At 37.1% G+C, this 26,103-nt stretch overlaps 1 protein-coding gene across 11 annotated transcripts; it reads left to right on the top strand.

The window, feature by feature from the left end:
• The first annotated feature begins 765 nt into the window (after positions 1 to 765).
• On the top strand, positions 766 to 24,359 carry LOC131364521 (von Willebrand factor A domain-containing protein 5A-like). 11 transcript variants are annotated; one of them, XM_058407695.1, is made up of 26 exons: positions 766 to 921; positions 1,039 to 1,122; positions 2,829 to 3,031; positions 3,171 to 3,393; positions 3,585 to 3,748; positions 4,922 to 5,036; positions 5,376 to 5,551; positions 5,660 to 5,748; positions 6,192 to 6,336; positions 6,941 to 7,020; positions 7,653 to 7,767; positions 8,015 to 8,164; positions 8,343 to 8,452; positions 8,984 to 9,201; positions 9,356 to 9,388; positions 9,689 to 9,712; positions 12,761 to 12,793; positions 12,951 to 12,983; positions 13,134 to 13,166; positions 15,441 to 15,461; positions 20,966 to 21,003; positions 21,635 to 21,656; positions 22,642 to 22,668; positions 22,815 to 22,954; positions 23,614 to 23,737; positions 23,884 to 24,359. In XM_058407695.1, the coding sequence occupies exons 2-26, from the start codon at positions 1,086 to 1,088 to the stop codon at positions 23,961 to 23,963; spliced, it is 2,433 nt and encodes an 810-aa protein (XP_058263678.1). In that variant the 5' UTR covers positions 766 to 921; positions 1,039 to 1,085; the 3' UTR covers positions 23,964 to 24,359. The 11 variants fall into 11 exon arrangements, with proteins under 11 accessions (XP_058263678.1, XP_058263679.1, XP_058263683.1 ...); XM_058407696.1 differs by having other exon boundaries at positions 782 to 928; XM_058407697.1 differs by having other exon boundaries at positions 800 to 1,122; positions 20,966 to 21,001; positions 21,639 to 21,656.
• Positions 24,360 to 26,103: the final 1,744 nt, after the last annotated feature.

Raw genomic sequence — 26,103 nt, 5'->3', positions numbered from 1 at the left:
TACAATTTTCTTTCTTTTTTATTTTTGTAAGTGTTTCATAAAGCTAGAAGGTTGGAATGTTAAATAAAAAAATAGTTTTGTGGCATGTCTGTGATTGTTTTTTTTCTACACAATTAAACAATTGAATGAACATTTGACAGTTGAATGAACACCATCCAAGAGTGGTGATTCCATACTTTTTGCCAGGGGTTGTACACCTTCTTATGCTCATTGGCACACATGCTGAGATGTTTCAACAAAAGCCTGAAGGGATGTTAAGCGATGCCAATGAAGAGTAGATGATCCTAGCAAATTTAAATAAAAAAAAATAAAATCATAAAAATCCATCCATCTCTCTCTCTCTCACTCTCTCTCTCGCTCTCTCGTCCTCAAACATTTATGATCAAATGACTGTTTCAACAAATTACACAAGGTATATTAACAAGTTAAATGAATGCAAACTCAGACACATGATTTATTGTGTAAACCTGCGATTTGGGATCAGTACAAGTGGAAAAAGGGAAACTAAGTAAAAAGAACTGAAGTGTGTGGGATGAGTCATCTATAATCGAATTGAGGATATTGGACACTGGATGTCAATGGATGACGATTCTGTCAAAGTCTTCTCTGACCAGCAATGCAAAACAGTCTGCTAAGCATTGTGTTACAAATTTCCAGCTTGTGCAATTGAGGGGGGCTTACGGTGGATCTACGCCCCCGGTTAGAAATCATGTATGCTATTTCTCAAGTCTCCTTCTGACACTTTTGGCTTTCCATAATTAAAGCGCCGCCCCGCTTTTTACCGTCAAAACAAGAAAGTCATGTAAGAGGCCAGGCAGTGGTCCAGCGTTTCCGCAAAACCTCCTCGGGATCTCCGGACAAAATTCACGTCCTCAGTCTCAATTGCTGCAACCTGCTGCAGGCGTCAACTGACAGGAAACTGTAGGAGGTTTTTCGCTTTAACTTTCTGTTTCGTGTTTATTCGTGGTTCGTGTGTGTATGAGATACTCAGCGTGTAACTGAATTTAAACCCGCATTGATAAACAGCTTTATTTTCAGGACTTTACCTCAGCAGTGTGCTAGGATTTCTGCAAAAGAGGAACAAAATGAACTGTGGCCTGCTGACAAACAAGAACGAGCCAGGTAGTAGGATACAGTGTTGTTTTTACTGTTGTTTATTTCCATTTCTTTAACTCACTCACTCACAGTAAACACTTTATGCTGAACATTTATCCTGATCAGAGCTGAGGTGGATCCGGAGACCGTCCCGGAAACACTGGGTGAACATTGAAGCATATATAAAACGTGTACTCTTTGTATACTGCTTGCTTTTGATACATATAACTGTTTAAGCGTTTGTGTTTCTCCTAAACTGTGCACTAGAGCAACTACACATTTACGTACATTATATCAAGTATGTCAATGTTTTATGTCTAGATTATAGCAAATATAATCTGCGTTTTCTCAGACCAGCAATCACCTGCGCCTCAAGAAAAATGTGTGAGAAGTATTTTCCGGAAGATTTTCAGAACTGATTGATTGTATGTGTGTGCATAACTTCTGGTATAATTCAAATGTAAATGTAAATCATGTACTATAGTTTGCCTTTTAACATATATACAGAAACCTGTCAGTGTATGGCCTAAGAGTAAACTATGGGGCGTGGCTGAATTTGTAAATGACGTCACAGGCCACCGCATTTTAGAGCTTTTAGCGGTCCATGACAAAGAAGGAGCGCGTGTCTGGTTTACGTAATACTATTCATTATTTATTTCATAACTGTACCTTCTTCACACAAAGAGAGTGAGGAAGGATTAAGTACGGATGGTTTGAAATTTCCCAGAGGTGCATGTTAAACAAACAATGAAAAAACATGTAATTTGCATTTTCATTTGAATTATTTCACAGTTTATGCACACACAAATAACAAATTTGCAATTACATTTTGCAATTAGTTTTGAAACTGGTCTGGAAAATATTTCCATAAAATCCAGAGAGTTTACATCAAACAGGTCAGCCCTGGAAAATAATAGTATTTGTCCCAATTGTTAGAGTTGTAAAGAAAATCCTCAAAACGAAAGTCAGTGACGTCATCAACAACCTCCAGGGGGCAGGTGAAGGTATCACAGTCCTCCAGTAATACCTGAAATACCTGATCTATTGTCTTATACTCATATTTTCATCTGAAAATAGCGAAAACAAAATATTTCCTTCCAGCACTTTCTGAGGGGACTGTGTGTCAGTGGACCTAATGGTATCATGCAGCATAAATGATAAAACACTGTTGAACTGATATGTAACTGCAATTTGACTTTTGAAACATACAGCTTTTCTAGCTTTTATTTTGTACAGTTGATACAAAATCAACAGTAGTGCAGTCCACTTCATGTCACATTTCACTCATAATAATAAACAAAGATTTTTTCCTGTTGGTTACTTGACTTAATGTGTCTGTGCAAACAGACTTTGCACTTTTATCACTGACATGAAAGGAAAATAGCAAATAACTGAACAAAGAAGGAATACAACAGCCTACATAGTAAAATATTTCTGCTGCTCTTTGTGCTTCAACCCATCCTACACAGTTCATTTTTCTCCTTCTGGATTACAAGGCCGAGGCATATCGTTGACACTCATTGACACTCAAATTTCACACTGTCATCTGTACAAAGCACGCTTCTGTATTTTGATGATGATGTGATGGTACAGGTGCTTTGTGCAGATGCTGATAGGCTTTAGATACATTTGAACTGAGTGCTCTCCCTCCTACTTTGGAAGAAACTTCCTGGAAAAACTCAAAAAGTGATGTAAACCGTAATTCCTGACATCTTTGTATGTTTCCTGTTTAGTTCCACTGAAGAACATCGAGGTGGAACTGCAAGTTCAGGGGCATGTAGCGACAGTGACCTCCACCCTGAAATATCTAAATGAGGAAGATAACCCTGTGGAGGCTGTGTTTGTCTTCCCCATGCCTTCAGGAGCTTCTCTCTGCCAATTCAGCGCCAAGATTGCAGATCAGGAGATAGTGGCTGAGGTGCAGGAGAAACAGGAGGTGAGTAAAACAGTAGTTTTACCTGTAGACTGGTTAACAGGAATGTCAGTGCAGCATGGAATGATGAATGTAGGTGGATAACATGCCTGACACTCGAGGGGGAATGCAACATTAACACATGTATGTTGCCCTGTGTCAGGCGCGGGAGCAGTATGATGATGCACTGAGTTCAGGTGTACAGGCGTTTCTGCTGGAGGAGAGTGAGGAGTCTGCGGACGTGTTCAGGCTGAGTGTGGGATCTCTGCCCCCACGCCAGAGCGCCTCTGTCACCTTCATCTATATCATTGAGCTGAGTGTGCAGGCTGACCATTCACTGCAGTTCTGCCTGCCTGCAGTGCTCAACCCTCGCTACACACCAGCTGGTATTAAACACACACATCCAGCAGCACACAACTTACTGTCACTTACTAAACATATATTACAGAAAAATATCTGACACACTTTACTGTCACATCTCAGTGTAATGAATCCTGATGAGCAGGCATGCATGTAGCTAAATGGATCATCCATCAGGGGAATGTATTGTATAATCTGTTGTCTGTTTTATTTTCAGGTACAGGGGGTGGAATAGTATCAGAGATAAGTGGTTCCACTGGTATCCCCTACTCTCTCTCTTTTACTGCACACATAAGCTCCCCAAACCCCATCACTAAAGTGGAGTCCAAATGTCCTCTAGAACCTCTGATGTTCCTCAACACAGACCACACCAAGGCAAAGGTGTGTATGTGTGTGTTTGTTTGTTTGTGTTTGTGCGAGAGAGAGATATAAGAGAGCATGTATGTGTCCGTACAGAGCTAAAAAGTTTAGAGGTGTAATGATTGACGAAATCTGATTGATGAATCAATTTCAACATTACTGAGTCAATGATTGGGCAATGGGTGTATTGTGCAAACAGATATAGGCGTCTAACACAGCGTTTCTATTTAACAAACATGCAGTTGTTTAGAAATGTTGCCAAAGCTTTTGGGGTGCTTCCATGGTTCAACCCAGTTATCTGGCTATAAGATCTGACCCTTGTCTATGTAGCTCAGGTCTTCATGACTGCCTATTGCTTCTGTGTCCAGCATGTTGACTACATGAACCGAGTGTTTATTTACTTAGTTTTATATATTTATAAAATATATATATATATATATATATATATATATATATATATATATATATATATATATATATATATATATGTGTATATATATATATATATATATATATATATATATATATATATATATATATATATATATATATATATATATATATATATATATTTTTTTTTTTTTATTATATATATATATATATATATATATATATATAAGTTGAGTGGCAGCTGGTTGCACTACACATTGTACAGGTAGATGAATGGAAGAATGGATTCCACAAAATTTCAAATTTTGTAAGCAAATGTGTCACAATCAGTCAAGAAAGAGAAAATGAAAAGTAATTCATTAAATCCACTACAAAACAACTTGAAGAAATGCAGGCTGAAGCTTTTGGAATGTCCCTAACAATCCTCTGACTAGATCTTACACACTCATACACATCATCACCCCAAAGTGGGTCTTTCTAACTGACTTTCAAACCTTGTCAGATAGATAGATAGATAGATAGATACTTTAATTATCCCAAAGAAAAATTTACAAAAATGCCACATTTACTCTTATTTATGTCTATGAAATATAAAGTGCTTTAATAAAGTTATTTTATTATAGCCACTCACCTGTATGTAACCTTTAATAGCATTTTATTTAAATATATTATTATTATTATTATTATTATTATTATTATTATTATTATTATTATTATTAATAATAATAATAATAATAATAATAATCATTGTTTTTATTTTTTATCAGAACACTGGGTATTGTGTGTGTGTGTGTGTGTGTGTAGGTAAGCCTTAGTGCAGGTCACATGTTTGACAGAGATGTTGAGCTGTATCTACATTATCAGAATCCTCATCAGCTCACTGCTATAGTGGAGGCTGGAGCTCCTGCAGCACAGCCAGGTACAATTTTATCTGTTTAATAAAATAAAACCTTCTCAAAATACAGCATTTCCAGCATTTAAATAAATAATTTCAGAATGTCACAATCTTTTGTTTAAATAAAATATTGATTTAAACAAACAAACAGACAAGCATCTCTGAGCACCTTTTGAAAATTCCAGTTAAGGGCCAAGAAAAAAGCTCATCTAATGTGGGGTGCTGATGCTAATTTAATGTCTGTAGTGTAGTTGGAATATGGCAAATATTATAAAATGTAAGTGTCTTACTTCTTTTCTTGCCTTCTTTTTTATTTATGTTTATTTTTTTATTATGATTCTGTTCATGTATCTTTCTTTTAAGGAACTCTTATGGGAGATCCTGTGGTCATGGTCAGTTTCTATCCAGAGTTTCCTGAGTCAGTGATGTCCTCTATGTCGTCGTGTGGTGAGTTTGTGTTCGTTATGGACAGATCTGGCAGTATGTCCTGCAGCATGCATAATGGACCAGATGCACAAGAACGCATTGCCTGTGCCAGGGTAAGTCTCTTAGTCGCTCCTTTTCTTTCTTTCTATTTTATGTAAACTTTTGCCATGTAAATTTCTTGAATTAAGAATAATACTGATTGTGTGTAATGATGTGTTTAGGACACTCTTCTCCTGCTGCTGAAGAGTCTCCCCATGGACTGTTACTTCAACATCTATGGTTTTGGCTCTAACTATAATTCCTTCTTCCCGTGAGTTCCTCTCTCTTCCCCTCAGAGCAGTGAATATGTAATATTTCTATCACTAATCAGACACAAGAATGGATGAAATGAATTGATAAAGGGCTGGGTGGGAGAAACAAGTAGCTTCTATTCCTTCCAGGTCCTGAAGGAAGTTTGGGTTTCTGTCTCTGTGGTGAAATGTTCTTTTCATTTCATTTCTCTGGTTTCCTCGGACCTTACAAACCATGCTAGTTGATACATTGGCAAAGATCAACACCCTCTAGATGTGAATGTAAGGGAATGCACACAATTACAACCTGTGCATGATGATCTGCACAGGACTGGTGTTTCATCCAGGTTGTGGTTCCACCTCACGCTCAGTGTTCTTGGGGTAAATGGCCTGGAGTGTGTGAGAGTGATGTAGTGCAGGTTAGTTAATTTGTTGTGTTTGCTGTATGTTTCTCCACCTTTAGTCAAAGTGTGCAGTACAATCAGGACACTCTGGAGCAGGCTGTGCAGAAGGTAAAGGAGATACAAGCAGACATGGGGGGCACAGAGATTCTGCCAGCTTTGGAACACATTTACAAGCAGCCTTGTGTCCTCAACCACCCAAGACAGGTAACATTAATCTTTCATTCAAACCGGCTGTGATCTTTCAGTGACCAGAAGAATATTTTTTTAATTAATTTTTTTTATTTACCGTTACGCACTTCCTTTTTATATTTATTTACTCTTCACTGTGTTTTATTGTCAAACCACAATAAAACCGCATAGAAATTTACCTGATGTGAATATAAATATTTAGCCATGAACCTTAGTTGCTGACAATACTAGCACTATTTTGTCATGGATTGCTGGACAGTTTCACCTTCTGGTGTTCTGGCAGGGCTTTGTTTATGTTGTTATGTTCCCATGTGCTTCTGCTTATGTTTTGCATTTGAACGTGTGCTTACCCCCACCTCATCCTTCCTCCATTTCCCCCCTGCCTTTGCAGACCTGTTCCTTATTGTTTACTAATTACCTTCCCTATATATACCTGCTGTCTTGTGCTTGTGTTTTGCTTTGTTCTTGTCTCTTACTTACTTTTGTCTCCTGGTTTCTGCTGCATGTTTTCTGACTTGTGTTATTATGTATTTCAGTCGCTTAGTTTTCCCTAGTGTTTCCATGTCTGTAGTTTTGTTATTTTCTAATTATTTTTTCCTCTGTATTTGTCTCTTTTCAGCTCTTCATATTTACAGATGGTGAAGTAGGAAACACCAAAGATGTTCTTCACTGTGTGACAAGCAATGCTGATTTCCACAGGCATGGGCTGTTTAAAGCTTAAAATGCATACAGTTTATTTTCCTATAAATTAAATTTAAATGATTTTAAATAGATATAGCTAACTGTGAGGTACAAATATTTTATTACATTGGGAAAATTAGCATTCTATTTTCAAAATTGCCCTAAGTAGCAAACTGGAATAAATTTTTTTAAAAAAGCCAAGGCTAATAATTAAACAAATCTGATAGCCATGTCAAAAACGAACATGTACCACACCACTGATCTATGCATATATCTTTTCTACAGTAACAATTTATAAGGACTTGTATGGCAGACACTTGTTATTCAAGCTTAGCAATAAATACAGATATAACAAATATAGAGAAAAGAGTTACAAAATAAATAGCATATTTAACATTGATGAAAGGAGACTCTGGTAGTGCTTTCTAATGTTTCACCTTTTTTTAATTTAAGAGTGGAAAAAGAAGAGAAAGGCTCCCCATTATTGCCACCATATACCATCACATGATTGATTATTTTCCTCTAATAGCATAGCCCACTCTGTTTAATATTCACACACTTGGTGTGTTTCACAATAGGTTTTCTTCTGATAAATTTCTATATCTAGATGGCTCATAAAGGATTTATAATCCAGTTCTTTGTTTAAACAGATGCTTCTCATTTGGGATTGGTGAAGGTGCAAGTTCTGCACTCATTACAGGATTGGCTGAGAACAGCTCTGGCCACGCCCAGTTCATCACAGGAACGGATCGCATGCAGGCCAAAGTAAGAACAACAAGAAAACTAACTGAAATAACAGTAGCTTGTACACAGCCTAATGGTGTCTAATAATGAACCTAATAGAGACTAATAGTCATTACAGTGTAATTGAAATTATTTGATATTTGTACAGATAATTTTGCGTGTTCTCTGCCTCTCACGTTTCACGTTTTATTGGAAAATCTTAAACTACATTTCACACTTATTGTCATTATCATTATGATCATTTGTTGTCTTTCATTCCCAATGTTAGGTAATGCAGTCCCTTCGCTATGCTTTACAACCAGCAGTGACTGATATCACTGAGGACTGGTCTGGTTTGTCTTTCAACCGTCTGAGCCCCCAAATTAAATCACTGTTCCATGGTCAAAGAGCACTGATTTATGCCCAATTGAAAGGAGAGGTGAAAATGAGAACTTTCTCGTTTCTCTATATTCTAATTTCATGGACTGATAAATATAAAAACAAAGAGAATGCATGCAAAGATTTATGCAGAATTTCATAAATGGTTAAACTCAACAATTGTTTAAATTGTGAGTCTGGGTCTCCTAGTAATCACCATTCACTTTCTCTGTCCCTAGGAATGTCAGAACCCAGATGCTAAGGGGAAAATATCAGTGCGGTACCGCCTAGCAGATCAAGAGGTCACAAACACTGTCGACTTCTCCCTGAAGCCTGCCGAGAACAACGGGTAACTGCTACATGTACTCTATAAGGTGTGAAGGAACCAATTTTCTGTTTGTGATTAAGACATTTCTGACATGACCGTAAAATAAAAATGGCTTTAGCCGTCGTACTCATCATAGTCATAAATATCAGCTTTGCAGTACTCAGTTTTAGTTTAGTGCAATAAAATTAACCAGCCAGCAGTTTGTGGAGGATTTGAGTCATTCATCCATCCATTGTCAATACCCCTTTATTCCTAATTAGGATCACGGGGATCTGCTGGAGCCTATCCCAGCACACACTGGGCGAAAGGCAGGGGTACACCCTGGACAGGTTGCCAGTCCATCATAGGGCCACACATATAGACAGACAACCACACACACTCACATTGAGTCATTCTCAAAATGGTATGAACTTAAATATATTGTTGAACTCCTTGAATGTGACTGGAAGCTGAGCAATCTTTAAAAGATTAAAGCTGGTCAAGTTAAATCTTAGAGTTATCTGTATACTTGTTACTCATTCAGAGTGTGTGTGTTTGTGTGTCTGTGTACAGGATGGCTATCCACAGGCTTGGCGCTCGCTCTCTGATCCGCTCTCTGGAAAGGGATGAGCAGGTTGATGGAGCTGATAAAGAGGCTCTGAAGGCCAGAGTGGTGGACCTGAGTAAGCAGTCTGGAGTGAGCAGCTCACACACAGCCTTCATAGCTGTCCATAAGGGCAGCAAACAAGCTGTGAAGGGACCGCTGGTGAAGAGGAGAATTCCTACACCGAGTCAGTATTCTTCTTGTTTTTTTAAACTGTAAAATAATATTTCTGCACATATACAAAAATGATCAGCATTCACAGCTTCAGTGCTTTTATGCATAAATCCATTATACAGAGCACATGGGAACTTAACGTCCTGTTTTTCTTTATATGTGTACAGTGATGTATGGATCTGCAATGCATTTCTGTGCTGGTAAGTAAAAACATAGAAGTTTGTAAATACTTATTAATCCTGAGACTAATATTGTGTTGTGTTTCCTTTATTAAATGTGTTGATACCTGTGTTTAGAGTTTGTAAAGTTACATATACATGATATGACCTTCATTTCAGTGTCTTATGTTACTTTAAAATACTACCTTTTACCTATCTATTGATTAACTGAAAATGAAAGTTTTGGTCATTATAAATGTGCAGGAATAAAATAAAATGCAATAAAAGGTGAAAGTATACTATTATTCGTAATTAATTCTTGCTTTTTGTTTACCTCTACAGCAGGTAAGGGTTTTCCAGTGCTTGGTAAGTTTATTTTCTGGTAAGTTGCTCAACATTTGACTAAAACCAATTGGAAATTGTATTCCAGACTGCAACAGTATCAACTTCTTTTGGTTCATGAGCGTTCTGAACCATCATAGTTCAAATCTCACAGTTCAGTAATTACACTGTGTGCACAATTATTAGGCAAATGAGTATTTTGACAAAATCATCATTTTTATGCATATTTTCCAAGTCCAAACTGTTTAAACATAAATGGTGAAGTGTATTTGTGTAATGAGAGAGGCTGTGGCCTAAGGAGATCAACACCCTATATCAAGGTGTGCATAATTATTAGGTAGCTTTTTTTTCTCAGGCAAAATGGGCCAAAAAAGAGATTAACTGACTCGAGGGATGCAGCTCTCTTGAAATTGATTGATATTGGGGCGTGATCTTAGAACTATCAAACATTTTGTTGCAAATAGCCAACAGGGTCACAACAAATGTGTTGCAAATTAACTACCAAATGCAAATTAACTACCAAAGATTTGAGAAGAAACAAACGTGAAGCTACTGGGAACCCATTAGCCTCCACTGCTGTCATATTCCTGAACTGCAACCTACCTGGAGTCCCCAGAAGTACACGGTGTTCTGTGCTCAGAGACAGGGCCAAGGTAAGGAAGGCTGAAACCTGACCACCACAGAACACGACACATAAGCTGAAATTTCAAGACTGGGCTAAGAAATATCTAAAGACAGATTTTACAAAGGTTCTTCGGACTGATAGGATGAGAGTGACTTTTGACAGACCAGACTGATGGGCACATTCAATTCAATTCAATTTTATTTGTATAGCACTTTTAACAAAGAGCATTGTCTCAAAGAAGCTTTACAATGGAAATGACATAAGAAAACAACAAAAATATGAACAGACAGACAGTCCTAGATGTTATCCCAAGTGAGCAAGCCTGAGGTGACTGAGGCGACTGTGGCAAGGAAAAACTCCCTTAGATGGTATGAGGAAGAAACCTTGAGAGGAACCAGACTCAAAAGGGAACCCATCCTCATTTGGGTGACAATTGTGTGATGCAGATACAGCATGTGTATAGTGTTATGTAAATCAATAAGGAGGCTGTTGTCCATGGCGCTGCTTGAATATCCCAATCCTCACAAGCAGAACTCGGCTGGAGCTGGTCCATCTCTGGATGCCACTGGAGCTGGCACAGTCTCTGTATCCCTCGGGATGGGTAGAAGAAGGGAAACAATGGAACAGCATTAGCGTAGCTGCTGTTCATAATATTAGCAGTACTAGCTGAATGTGCATTTAATCAGATGTACTTGGGCACAAGGTTATGGGAAGTGTTAGATGTATGCCTGGCTAAAGAGATAAGTCTTTAGTCTACATTTAAACTGGGAGACTGTGTCTGAGCCCCGAACAAGACTATTCCAAAGTTTTGGAGCTAAATACGAAAACGCTCCACCTCCTTTTGTGGACTTTGATATTCTGGGAACTACTAGAAGTCTGGAATTTTGTGATCTTAAAGAGAGTGGTGGATTGTAACGTGTTAGAAGACTGGAGAGATAGGTGGGAGCTAAACCAATTAGAGCCTTGTATGTTAGTAGAGCTAATTTATAGTCAATTCTAAACTTCACAGGTAGCCAGTGCAGGGATGATAATATTGGGGTTATATGATCAAATTTTCTTGATCTGGTAAGAACTCTGGCGGCTGCATTCTGGACTAACTGTAGCTTGTTTATTGAAGATGCAGGACAACCACCTAGTAATGCATTACAATAGTCCAGTCTGGAGGTCATGAATGCATGAACTAGTTTTTCTGCATCAGATACAGATAAAATGTTCCTAAGCTTGGCAATATTTCTAAGATGGAAGAAGGCTGTTTTTGTGATATTGGAAATATGATTTTCAAAGGAAAAGTTGCTGTCTAATATTACACCCAGGTCTTTCACTGTTGAGCTAATGGTAACAGTGCATCCTTCTAGGTGCAAGCTGAATTGTGAGAGCTTCTCTGTACTAGTTTTTGGGACAAATAAGTAATATCTCTGTCTTGTCAGAATTTAATAATAGGAAATTATCCACATGGCTGGATCAGTAATTGGCACAGAGCTCCACTTCGACTCAAGGAGCAAGGTGGGCATGTATGGTTTGGTATTATTGAAGATGAGCTAGTTGGACCATTTCTGGTTGAGGATGGACTCAAAATCAACTCCCAAACCTACTGCCAGTTTTTAAAAGACAGTGGTACAGGAAAAAGTCTGCATCTTTCATGAAGGCCATGAGGTTTATGTAGGACAATGCTCCATTGCATGCATCAAAGTACTCCACTGTGTGGCTAGCCTTAAAGATGAAAGAATAATGACATGGCCCCCTTCCTCACCTGACCTAAACCCTATTGAGAATTTGTGGGCTCTTCTTAAATGGGAGTTTTACAGTGAAGGAAAACAGTAGACCTCTCTGAACAGCTGTGGAAGCTGTGGTTGCTGCTGCATGAAAAGTTGATCCTAAACAGATCAAGAAACTGACAGACTCTATGAATGGAAGGCTTATGAGTGTCATTGAAAAGAAGGGTGGCTATATTGGTCAATGATATATATATATATTTTTTTTAAATGTCAGAAATGGTTATTTGTAAATTTTGAGCTGTTTGTTTATTATTCTCACTTTAACCAATGAAAATAAACAAGTGAGATGATAAGTTTGTTGTTTTTCATTTAGTTGCATAATAATTCTGAACACTAATTAGTTGCCTAATAATTGGGCACACGTAGATATTGGATTAACCGAGACTACTTTCATTATTGAACTAAGTTGTTCAATAATGAAATTAATAATTAATAATTGTGCACACAGTGTATTAACCAAATTAAGGTAAGAAATAACATACAACAGTTACAATTTCTCAATTATCTCGAAAGTTTTGGAGTTCTGAGCCAAAAAAAAGGTTCACAACCTTACAAAAATAGTCACAAATACAGCATACAGCCGGGGTTTTTTTCAATTATTGTATTTTCTTGTACACATTATAAAAAGCACATGAATAGTCTAACATCTTGTTATTGTTTATCTCTGTACAGCGTGTAGTGCACCAATGGCTGGAATTAGATCTGGTAAGCAAAAAAAAAATAGGTTCACAACCTTAGAAAATAGTCACAAATACAGCATACAGCGTTTTTGTTTTGTTTTTTCAATTACTGTACTTTTCTGTACACATTATAGAAAGCACATAAATAGTCTAACATCTTGTTATTGTTTATCTCTGTACAGCGTTTAGTGCACCAATGGCTGGAATTAGATCTGGTAAGCAAAAAAAAAATAGGTTCACAACCTTAGAAAATAGTCACAAATACAGCATACAGCGTTTTTGTTTTTTCAATTACTGTACTTTTCTGTACACATTATAGAAAGCACAAATAGTCTAACATCTTGTTATTGTTTATCTTTGTACAGCGCGTAATGCACAAATGGCTCCAATTATCCTTGGTAAGTTGCTGGACATTAGACTAAAACCTTTGTTGTTGAACATGAAACTAATGAATTAAACTGTTATACTGTTGAGACTTTAAAACAGTTGTTTGTATTCAGACTTTTAATTTATATAGATTAACATTTCAGTGCACTTGTATTTTATTCACATTTAAAGAAATTTCAAAGAAATGTCAAATAAAGTTCAAAGCACATCAACAGTGAGATGTGATGTGGCTAAACAGAAAAAAAAACCGCAATCCTTAAGTGGTTTATTCCTCATATGCCACAGAAACTGGCCAGTAATTACATTTTTTTTTATTATGGAGCAAAACTATATTCTTTAAAAAAAAATAAAGTCTTCAAAAATAAATGTTTTTTTTTTAAACATTTATTTTTGTAGATAAATAAATAAAGGATAACAATTTACTCTATTAAGTTTCTAGATGCTCGTGCTTAATTCTATACATCCAGTCCTCTAATAGGTTTATATCAGTTATTGTAGTTTTCTTCTTGTTATTATTTACCTCTGTACAGCGTGTATTAATGCATCTGAGGATGATGCTTATGATGGTAAGTTGCTGAACAGTAGACTAAAACTTTTGCTCTAGAATGCCACCACTGGACTCTAGAGCAGTGGAGACATGTTCTCTAGAGTAAGCCGGCTGCTTTCCCTCTCCATAAGCTCTACTTCCGCTTGACTGTTTTCTCCTTTCTCCAGCCAAGCGCCTGCGCTTTGTGGCTTAGCTCCCGCGTCTGCTTGGGCAACGCGCTGACTTAGATTATGTGTCTCACAGGTTGAGCAAGGGGACGCAGAACAAGAGACAGGTGATCCCCTTTCTATTGTCCTCTCCCCAGCTCGGACTTCCCAGCTTTGGCTTCAGAAGCTCATTTTGCGTTTTTTCCTGACCCGAACGAGGCATTATTATTGTCTTCATCGATGAGCTTTGAGGAGCTTGATGTGTGAATTGCTTCCTGAGAGATAAAAATCAGTGCCGTTCATGCTGTTGAAGGCAGTTTCGCACATTGTCACTAAGCTCGAGTCCCACATCTATAGAGGCAGCACGCCGGGTTTGGTTATGGATTCACGGCTTCGTATGCCCCTTTTTCTTGTCCTCTTAGCTGACTCAAATACCTCTGCTTCAGCTCTGGGAGCTCGCTTTGCGATTTCTCCCAACCTAGGTATAATATAATGCTTTCTGCATCGGACTCTTAGGAGCTCAATGTGGGCAACACAGAGCAAGCAGCAGTCGATTTTCCACCTCATTTTTTTGTTCGAAAACTTCCTGGAGGTGAATACACTTGCTGCTGCTAAGGCTTAGCTTAGATTGGCCTGATGAAGGGTAAGCGTTGTCTGTTTTGAGCTTGACAACGGCTAACTTCAAGCTGCCTTCCACCTCCATGCAGGCAATTTTTCCTGAACTCCATATTAAGGTGTCAAAGTTGTGGAATAATCCTTATTAGACCAACATGGGCCTAGATGAACAGGGGTATGTGGCGATGCCAGGGTTCATCGGCAGCATGGAGAAAGTCTGCTCTCCCACTGAAGCTGCTGAAATTTTTTCTTTTCTCATTTTAATCTAAATCTTATCCAAAATTATTTTTAATCATTAAATTTACTAATTTAATCTAATTAGTAATTTAATTAATTTAATTCTAATCTTTACATATTTTACTTTAGTTACGTTAATCTTACACTTATTTTAATCTGTGCTTAAGCAATATAATAAAGCATAAGTGAATCAGCTATGGCAATATTAACCATATTAACTGGAAGAAGCATTAGAATATATAAGAACATAATCACATTTGAAGAGTAGAATAGGAAATTTATTAGGGAAAGGTAAAACAGTTATATAAGAAAACAGGTAGGCTTTTTGTAGATGTAAAACAGAGATAAACAATTCTCTGACACCAGCTACAGCTGAGACTTCTAAGCAGGTTTTTTTGTATTCAGACCTTGTAATTTATGTACTGTAGATTCCTTTTTATTCGTAGTTTGAATAACAATTTTGTCAGTGCACTTATATTTAATTAGCATTTAAACAAATTCCAAACAAATATAAAATAGTTTTAAACATTTCGTATGTTTTATTAATACAGAAATCCATGTTTTGTTGATGTTAACTTATTTTTATACCTCTTGCTTTAGTCAAGTTTAAGTTATCATTTCCATCCACCAGTGTACAGTACATTTTGATGAGACAGTGAAGCACATATTATATTTAGAGCACATGATTAATGAGAAAGATTCCTCATGCTTTCTTTGTTTGTTTGTTTGCTTCTACATAGACGTGTCAGATTTTTCAACATGTAAGTTACCAAATTTAATATTTTGTAATTCCTACGCTCTTATTTAATAAACAAAGAAATCTCCAGAACCTACCAGTAACTTGAAACAAATGAATTAAATATGCCTTGAGACAGTTTGTATTCAGACCTTTTAATTTATATAGGTTAATTTTTAGTCATAATTTGAACATTCCTCAGTGCACTTCATTTAACTAACATTTAAAGAAATTCCAAGGAAATGTCAAATAAAGTTCAAAGCACATCAACAATGAGGTGGTGTGATGTGGCTCAAACCAAACCGCAATCCATAAAGTGGTTTATTCCTCATATGCCACAACAATTGGCCAACAATTACAGTTTTTCATTTATTATGGAGCAAAACTATATTCTTAAAAAAAAGAAAGAAAGGTCTTCAAAAATAAATGTTATTTTTGTTCAGTGTAAAAAAAAATAAAAACATTTATTTTTGTGGATCTTAAATAAAGTATAATAATTTATTTTTAACTCAACACTAATCTACCAGGTTTCTAGATGCTTGTGTTTAATTCTATACATCCAGTCCTCTTGTAGGTTTATTTCAATTATTGTAGTTTTCTTCTTGTTATTGTTTACCTCTGTACAGAGTGTATTGATGCAACTGAGGATGATGCTTACGATGGTAGGTTGCTGAACATTAGACAAAAAATTTAAAAATTCGATGCTGCGTCATGGCTGATGCTATGGGAACGGATCATAAAAGGACATCTGTGTCACATTACTCTAGCTTCTCGGTCTTCCAGAAGTACTATGTATATGGTTGTGAATTATATATTTGCGCAATCATAGCTCGTGTCCCACATCTGCTGGGGCAGCAGGCTGACTTAGATCATGAGTTTTGCAGGTCAAGTAAGTGGAGGCAGAACAAGAGACAGGTGATCCCCTTTTTGCTTGTCATCTCCCCTGGCTCAGATTTCCCAGCTTTGCTTTGTGATTTCTCCTGACCCGAACGTGGCATTATTATTGTCTTCTCCAGACTCTGAGAAACTCGATGTTAAGGACAGAAAGTAGTGGTCCTAGCTACATAAAGTGCAACTGTGCAAGCTGGTGCAAACAGTGCAAGACAAAAGACACTGCAAACAGATAATATAAAACAACACATACAGTACAGGACACATAGCACCGAAAAATGTGTAAATAGAAAAACTGTAAACAAGTGGTTTCTTACAATGTTTACAAGCATATATGCTTGTAAACATATACACATAGCAGCAATTGGTGATAATTTGAAATGTGCAAAAATAGCAACAGCAGCAAGTGAATAGTGTACAAATACAAGCATGTAAACAGTTATAATGTGGGTGGAGTTATGGATGTATGTTTTGAGTCTCGGGATTGGAACAGGTCAGTTCAGTTGAGTTCAGTTGAGTAAGTTGTGTGTGTTTGTGTGTGATTGGTACAGTTCAGTTCTGGATGTTGAGGAGCCTGATGGCTTGAAGAAAGAAACTTACACAGTCTGGTTGTGAGGTCTTGAATGCTTCGGTACCTCTTTCCAGACAGCAGGAGCGTAAAGAGTGTGTGTGAGGGGTGTATGGGGTCATCCACAATGCTGTTGGCGCTTCCAGATGCAGCGTGTGGTATAAATGTCCGTGATAGAGGGGAGAGAGACTCCAGTGATCTTCTCAACTGTTCTCACTATCCGCTGTAGGGTCTTGCAGTTTGAAACGGTGCAATTCCCAAGCCAGGCAGTGATGCAGCTGCTCAGGATGTTCCCTCTGTAGAACATGGTCAGGATGGGGGGAGGTAGATGGGCTTTTTCCTGATTTCCCAATCAGGAAGTCCAGGATCCAGTTGCAGGGGGAGGTGTTCAGGCCCAGCAGGCTCAGCTTCTAAATTAGGTGCTGAGGGATGATTGTATTGAATGCTGAACTGAAGGCTATAAACAGCATTTGTATGTACTGTATGTGTCCTTATTGTCCAGGTGTGTGAGGGCCAGATGGAGGGTTGTGGTAATGGCATTTTCCGAGGAGCGGTTTGGATGATATGCAAACTGCATGGGGTCCAGTGAAGGTGGTAGCTGGTTCTTAATAAGCTTCATGACGAGCCTCTCGAAACATTTCACCATGATGGGTGTAAGTGCAATGGGACGATAGTAATTGAGGCAGGAAACCGCAGACTTCTTTGGCACAGGGATGATGGTCGTTGTCTTGAGACATGTAGGAACAACAGCGGTGCTCGAGAAAATGTTGAAGATGTCAGTGAAGACATCCAATAGCCGTTCTGCATGTTCCCTGAGCACTCTGCCAGGAATTTTGTCTGGTCCAGCAGACTTCCTTGGGTTAACTCTGCATAGAGTTCTCCTCACATCAGCCGTGGATAGGCAGAGCACCTGCTCGTTGGTAGGAGGGTTGGTCTTCCTGGACGCTACGTTGTTCCTCAAATCGAGTGTAGAAGTCATTCAGTGCATCTGGGAGGGAGGCGTCACTGTCACAGGCAGGTGATGTTGTCTTGTTGTTTGTGTTCACCTGGATGCCCTGCCACATGCACCAGGAGTCTCCGCTGTTAGGAAAGTGGCCGTGGATTCTCTGGGCATGTGCGCGCTTCGTCTCTTCAATGGCTCAGGACAGTTTGGCCCTTGCTGTTTTTAAGGCCGTCTTGTCCCTTGCTCTGAAGGAGGAGTCTCTAGACTTCAGCAGCACACGCACCTTTTCAGTCATCCACAGCTTCTGGTTGGATCATGTGGTTATGGTCTTGAAGACAGTCACGTCATCAATGCACTTGCCAATGTAGCTGGTCACTGATGCCTTGTGCTTCTTTAAGTTGATAGAGTCGCCGTTGGTTGCAGCCTCCCTGAACATATGCCAGTCAGTGCACTCGAAACAGTCCTGAAGAGTAGAGGTGGGTTCTGCTGGCCAGGTTTTGACCCGTTTCAGAACTGCTTTAGTGCCTCTGACGAGCGGTCTGTATGTTGGAATTAGCTTAACAGAGATGTTGCCTGAGTAGCCAAGGTGGGTGCGGGCCTCCGCACAATATGTGCCGGGGATGTTTGTGTAAACAAGATCCAGTGTCCACATGTTGATGGAATTTAGGGAGCACTGATTTGAGATTTGCATGGTTAAAATCTCCAGTGACAATAAACAGTCCGTCGGGGTGAGCATTCTGCAGATCGCTCATAGCCCAACAGAGTTCACATAGGTTCTATAACCTGGACCTGGACCCCACTCCTGGGTCGTACAGGTCTAATGGTGCTCTGCTTCCGGCTTGATCGTGCCTTTTTATGACCTCTAAAACAGACATCTCCCGGCATGTGGTGGCATGGGTATTGGCGTTCCCTTTGCATCAGCGATGACTCAGCATTGAGTTCCCTCGAATGGGAACTACACCAGGTTACATATGTAACGAGACGCTGCATCGCTTGCCACACCCCAGGCATCCACTCGCGCTTCCTTCAGACAAGAAGCTGGAGTAATGTCACGTAGATGCCCTTTTATGGTCTTGCTGGTGTGCTCCACTTTGTCACATGACCTAGCTAAGCTGAAGAATCAGTGTGATTTCACACAGAGCTTCAGACACAACTTCCACATAGAATCGTTCCCATAGCATCAGCCATGATGTAGCGTCTCGTTCCCTTCTCATGGAACCGGGTTACATATGTAACCTGGTGTAGTTTATCCTTTAAATATGCTATTGCTGAGACATATAAGCAGTTTTTTTTTGTATTCAGACCTTTTTATTTGCATTTTGAATAAACATTTGTTAGTGCACTTATATTTAACTAGCATTTAAAGAAATTCCAATTGAAATTAAGTTTTTAACATTTGTTATGTTTTATTAACGTAGAAGTTCATGTTTTGTTGATGTTAATATCTTATTTTATACATTTTACTTTAATCAAATTTAAGGCCTCCTGGTGGTCCAGCGGCAGGATCCCGTGCTCTCATTGCCGCGGCCCGGGTTCGATTCCCAGGCAGGGTGCTAATCCAGCCACTGAAGAGTTAACTCTCAGTGCCGGTCCCAAGCCCGGATTAAATGGGGGGGTTGAGTCAGGAGGGGCATCTGGCATAAAACCTGTGACAAATCAAACATGCGAACAAACAGACCAAATGATCCGCTGTGGCAACCCCAAACAGGGAGCAGCCGAAACGACTTTAGTCAAGTTTAAGGTGTCATCATTGCCATCCACCAGTGTACAGTACAGTCTATGATGACATAATGAATCACATAGTATATTCACATCACATGATTCATGAAGAAGATTCTATATGCTTTGTTTGTTTGCTCCTACATAGATTTGCCTGAATTTCCACCATGGAAGTTACCAAATTTAATAGTTTGTAATTCCTACGCTATATTTATTAATGAAATATTGTGAAAGGAAAAGTATTATTTAACAAAGAAATCGACAGAACCTACCAGAAAATGTATGTAGGACTGCCAACAAGTTCTTTTTATTTTTGAAAATTCAAAATATTGTTTGATGAATATGTAACTAATATTTTTTTCCCCTTTTTTACATTTTATTGTATTTTTTTTATTTTTACTGTGTTGGTGGATTTCTTTCAGTTTTACGACATAAGTGTACACAGTGTGGATTTGCTAATGAGTTTGATTTAAGAGATTATAGTATGTGTGAATGTTTAATCAAGTTTGGTTTGAGCTGTTTAGTTCTCAATGCAGTTCACTAATTATTAGCCAAATTCAAATTAGGTAATTTGGCTAATCATAAAACAATATAATAAATATAATAAAATACAACAGGGTGTGTTATAGAAAAATAAACGCCAGTGAGGTGGTCTGATGTGGCTCAATGCAACTATTACATTTGCCCATTTATTATTGAGTAAAACTATATGCTTTTATAAAAAGCTGTTTAGAATTCCATATTTTATTGTGATATTTCAGCAGGAGTTTGTTCTTACTGGTGCAGCAGCTAACATAGTTACCGATTCAGCAGCAGTTTTTATTAAACGAAAAACAAAATACCCTCTAAATTCTTTGCTTTTTAACATCTGCTATGGGGATTGAAGAACATAAATCACCAAATTCTTGTTCACAACCCTAGTAAAACAATGTTACAGATACAACATGGTGTGACTCCAGGGATTATTGTTCTGCAGTTATGTTTGAAATAAGGATTAATAGTAAATTAAGTTTAAAACATTGAGAGTGTCTAAGATTGTATGAACATATTCCGAGTAGAGGCTCTTTTACCTTTGTTATAGCTAACATTAACGCTACTATTACTACTACTACTACTACTACTACTAATAATAATAATAATAGTAGCAATAATAATATTCTGAATGGAGGCAACTTATGTAAATTAATCTTTTACATTTTAAAATATTTAACTTGGGTTAATACCTTTTTAGTTTTGATTTTTATAAAAAACATTTTTGTAAAGTCTACAGAAAACAATGTATTTTTGTTTTCTATTATTTTTTGTAATATTATTTATTATAGTTATTGTTGTTATTGTTCTTTTCTGCATGTAAACTTTATAAAATGCACATGAATAATCAACATCCTGTTATTATTCACCTCACCAGGGTGTTCTGCTGCACCAGTGGCTGATATGTGCGTAGGTAAGTTGCTGAACATTAGACTAAAATCTTTGTTTATCCTTTAAATACGCTACTGCTGAGACTTCCATGCAGGTTTTTTGTATTCAGACTTTGTAATTCATGTAGATTCCTTTTTAATGAAAATACATTTGTCAGTGCACTTATATTTAATTAGCATTTAAAGAAATTCCAAACAAACGTGAAATGAAGTTGTTATTATTATTGAACAATTATTATGTTTTATTAATGCAGAAATTCATGGTATGTTGATGTTGATATCTTATTTTATACATCTTACTTTAGTCAAGTGTTAGTTGTCATCATTTCGGTCCACCAGTGTTCAGTACAATCCATGATAAGACAATGAAGCACATATTATATTAAGAGCACATGATTAATGAGGAAGATTCCTCATGCTTTGTTTTTATAGTTTGTAATGTAATATTTTGTAATTCCTACACTATACATATCAACAAAATTATGTAAAAGTAAAAAGAAAAGTAATAAAAGGAACTGTATGTAGGACTGCCAACAATATCAAGTTCTTTTAGTTCCTGAAAATTCAAAATATTGATTGATGAATATGTAACTGATATAGTTTTTTGTTCCCCATTTTATTTTTTTTCTTTTGATTTGCATTTTCACTTTGTTGGTGGAGATCTTCAACTGGTAGAGTGTAAGTGTACACAGTGGATTTCTCTGTCTTGAATTTGAATAGAATTTATAGAAAAAGTTTATAGTATGTTTTATAGTCAGTTGATGAGCTGTTCAATTCTCAATGCATTCAAGTAATTGGTCAGGTTAGAGAAGAAATAAAATACAGTAGTATGTGCTGTTAGAGAAAACTAAACAATAATGAGCTGGTGTGATGTGACCCAATGCAAAATGCAGGATCATTTCCTCCATGGAGTGGATTGTTGTCCCATAACATCCTGCCTCAAAGTGGTTTATTCCTTATATGAATGCAGCAATTTGCCAAAAATTACAATTATTATTGTACACTTTCTAATAATTTAGAGTTGTGTACAATATTTTGATACCTCCACAAGAGTTGGTTTATTATTACTCATGTTATAGCAGTACTCTCACAGTTCTCTTTATTATTCTCTTGGAGGTAATACAACAAAACATATACGGCTTGTTGTGTTCCTGATGCATCAGAAAGCTCAAATTTCTCTGTCCGAAGCCTTCCCATTTTAGAAACCTGGCCGTTACAAATCAGGCACCCCAGGGTTGTCAGTCAACCACCATGTGAATGGGTTTCTGTAGAAACATTAATAAAAACCTGTAGTTTAATTAATGCAACAACTACTGTTAGAGTTAGAGCATTGTGAGCTGATCTTACAGGAAATTAATTCGACACCTTTTGAACAGTCAGATTAAGAATTCAACAGCTCTGTTTTTATAAAATTATACTGTATTCTGTTTCTTATAGCTTCAAATAGACATTTTCCACTCAGTAGTCTACCAATAACTCAGTCCTAAATTTTCTTTTAATTCAAAATAGACATATTGCACCGAGTGGAAAATTATTTTAAAGTGGTTATTGTAGTGCTGTGGTAGGGTCACAATGGTAGATATTTGTAAAACTGTTGTGCTTCATATTTTAAACAATTAACTCAGTTCTGAAATGTTAGGCTAAAACTATTTCATTGCTTTAGGTGATGGAGGTTTTGACATGACCCCAGGTAATTTCAGTAGTAACTCAGAACACCTTTCATATACCGTATGTGCATGTTGGTGTTTTTATGAACCTTCCTCTTTTTTTTCTGTTACTAGTTCTTAGTAAGATATCTAAGTAGTGATCTATCTGTCTATACTTTTGTCTTTGTAGAAACTCTAGAGACTCCAAAGGACCCATTGATGCAGCTCATCTCCCTGCAGAAGGCTTCAGGTTCCTGGGAAATTGAGTCAACACTCGCGGAGGTGTTTGGGAAGACAGAAAAAGAGCTGATCGAGCAGATTCCTGCACAGGTTTATACATATTAAATGTCTGTGTAACATATGACCTCGATGGAAATTTACCCTTGAAGCCTAAACTATTACTATTTATCTTATTAAATAATACTTATATTTGGCTGCCAGCAAAGGTGCCATGTTCTAATTGTAACACATGTAGAGGTAAATATAAGGAAATAAAAAAAAGCTGAAATTGTGATCTTTAAACTCGTATTTATTTTTTGATCTCAAACCCGAAGTTCTTCATTGTACAGCAATAATAATAATAATAATAATAATAGTAATAATAATAATAATAATGGGATAAAAGAGATTATGTCTGATATACCAGTGACATTCAAAAACCATACCTTTGCACTGGTCGATGGCTGTACTCACACATTATCAAAGTATGAATAATACACTTCTCTGATGGCTTGAAATGTGAACTGGTTAATCAGTTTGGTTAGGAAAGTTGAGGACAGGACACTCTTTCTGATGTTTTCTCATGTTTTACAACACAACACAAGCTATATGTAGATTAGCAAGAACAAAAACTAGATATATTCTCATTTATTTCTCAACTATATGTAAAAATAGTTAAAGGGAGTTTATACATTTATTCCTGCACATTGACATGGCTTTATCCTTCATTGGTATTTATGTCAGTTTTTTTGTTTGGTTTTTGTGTGCAGGTGAAGCCAGATGTCTGGGCTACACTTCTGGCTCTGATTTGGTTGCATGGTTTTAAGATCGATGCACAGGTTGAGTGGCAGTTTTTGGCCATGAAGGCGGTGGCATGGATCCGCAGTCAGAAAGGTAAATACTACATTTCAGCAGTTCATCAGCTGAACTGTGGAATGAAAAAAATAAACTAAGCACATTTGACTTGTTTGCTGATTAATGATGATGATGACGATGTTGATGATGATGATTGATGATGGTGGTGGTGGTGTGTGTTTCAGTGGTCAACCAGTCAGAGTGTGTACAGGCAGGAAACGCTTTACTGGGCTGTCAGGTTAAAGAAGATGCACTTGGGCTCTAAAGACCCTCCTACAGCATCCACACGAAAGCCTTAGCGTCTTTTCTCTTTTCAACCCTTTAAAATAGCTTTAATTTTGCATGCCTTTACATATAAGGTGAGGATATCAGGATAAACATCTACATCATAAACATCTTTGTACTTGTTTGTTTCTTAATGGCAAAGCATTTAATTAAAATACAAGAGCTATATGGTGATGGTAATATATACAGTATGTGGGGGTTGATCAGGGGTATGATATTGTTGCTATGCTGGTTATTGATGTATCTAACAGTCACAGCCATGTCTGAATGGACAGATGCAGTGTAATGTCTAAATGCTTTTCTCTAAATTTTTGCTCTGTCACCCCTCAAGTCTTGCCTATGGTGTGATTATACATATAAAGGTCATAAACTCTCACTTCTTTATGTTCTCTGTAGTTTTTCTTCGGCTTTATCTGTCTTAAGTTGTATCTCAAGTTAGATTTATCTGAACTGATCATTTATCTGAGCCTTGTATATAAAAGGTTATCTCCTGACTTAGCATGTTTTTGTTGCATGTTATAGTGAAAGAGGTGCTTGTGGATGCAGTGTGCTTCCCAGTCAGCTTCAGCAAGTTCCCATTTTCTGTTCTTTATATTAGGCTGATTGCCCAGGATTTAAGGCAGAGATGGATCAAATATTGGATAAACTATGCGTTAAAAATAGGGTTAAAAAGTTCTAAAAACTTTACCCTGCCTGAATATGCAGATTTTAGACACAGATTGCTAAATGTGTTCTATAAGTGTAGAATAAGACATGTCTGCAGGTTTTCCACCAGTGGCTGTTAATGTCTTAGCAAACACATCAGATTGTCTGATATTAAAGCACATTAATCACACATGCCACTTCAACTACATGTGTTCTTACTTAGAAGGGGAAACAGATGTGGATTTTTTTTTTCTTTTTTCTTTTTTCAAACAGAACGGAACATACTTTCTCTTAAACAATCTGGTGTCTTTATAAAGAATTAAGAATTGTCCAATTTCCAATAGACGTTATTCAGAATATTATTCCAAATCATTTTTAAACTTGAACTTTCCATGTAGTTTGTCTTTTGCATGTTATTAGAGCACTGAAACAACACTTGTGGGTACAGCAAATCATTGAGTTTCAGAGTTTTTCTCTAGGCACCAAACAGAGTTCCAAGCACACAATACTAATATGTTAACACAATAAATTTAAACAGCTGAAATGATACCATTTGGTGTGTTAACATATTAAGAAATTTAAACATTAGGAAAAGGAAAAAAAACCCTACATGTTCACAAAAGGCATTAACATTTTATGATCTCAATACTCTGGTGCCATATTTCAGTGTTGTCAATTAGATGCAAATGATTGGTTGAATCTATAGAGAAGAATAGTTTTTCTTTACAAAATGAAATGAACATTTAAAATCTATTTTGTTGTTCCATATTACATTTTTATGGCAATTTAATACAAATCAGGGCTTGTCAAATGAATCAAACCACAGTTTTGAAAATCTGTGACAGCATTTGCGAATATGAAGGTAAAAGTCGATGTGTATGTGTGAGGTGGAATCTCGGGGACTTTTTAGCACACTTTTCAGAACAATCCAACAAACGGAAATGCAACCCAAAAGGAGGTGGTAACACTTGGTTTACACTTTCACTAACCTTTTTGTTCTTGCAAACATGTCAAATGAGAGCACCTGTAGCTCTGACTCTGTTTTTATAATGTTGTCGGTGGAACTGCAGAGTTACAAATCTTCTATGGTCATTGACAGGAAGAGTTGTAGCAAGATGCTAGAATGGGAAGTTTCTTTTTAACCCACCACATGTCTGTACTGACCTAAACAAAAAGCATTGTTCTCATTCCAATTCAATAATGTAGCTGATGATCCAAATTTAAGTCCAAATTTGCTATGTTGGTGAATCAATTACATATTAATAATTAAAGTTATTAAGATAATGTAAGTTAGTATAAATACCAGTATGTTTCTTACCATGTTGCCTGTCTGTCTGTTTACATTTGAGAGATGATGTTAACATTAATTATTAAATATAATTCATTTTAACATGATCAATATAGTCACTTTCTATGTTTTATGGGTGTTTTATTACATTATACATTATGTATTACACCAGTTAGATATGACTATT

The sequence above is a fragment of the Hemibagrus wyckioides genome, linkage group LG14 (assembly GCF_019097595.1).
Source record: "Hemibagrus wyckioides isolate EC202008001 linkage group LG14, SWU_Hwy_1.0, whole genome shotgun sequence".
In the NCBI taxonomy this organism is placed as follows: Eukaryota; Metazoa; Chordata; class Actinopteri; order Siluriformes; family Bagridae; genus Hemibagrus; species Hemibagrus wyckioides.
The sequence above is the reverse complement of the archived record's forward strand: the minus strand, read 5'-3'. Positions and strand labels throughout refer to the sequence as shown.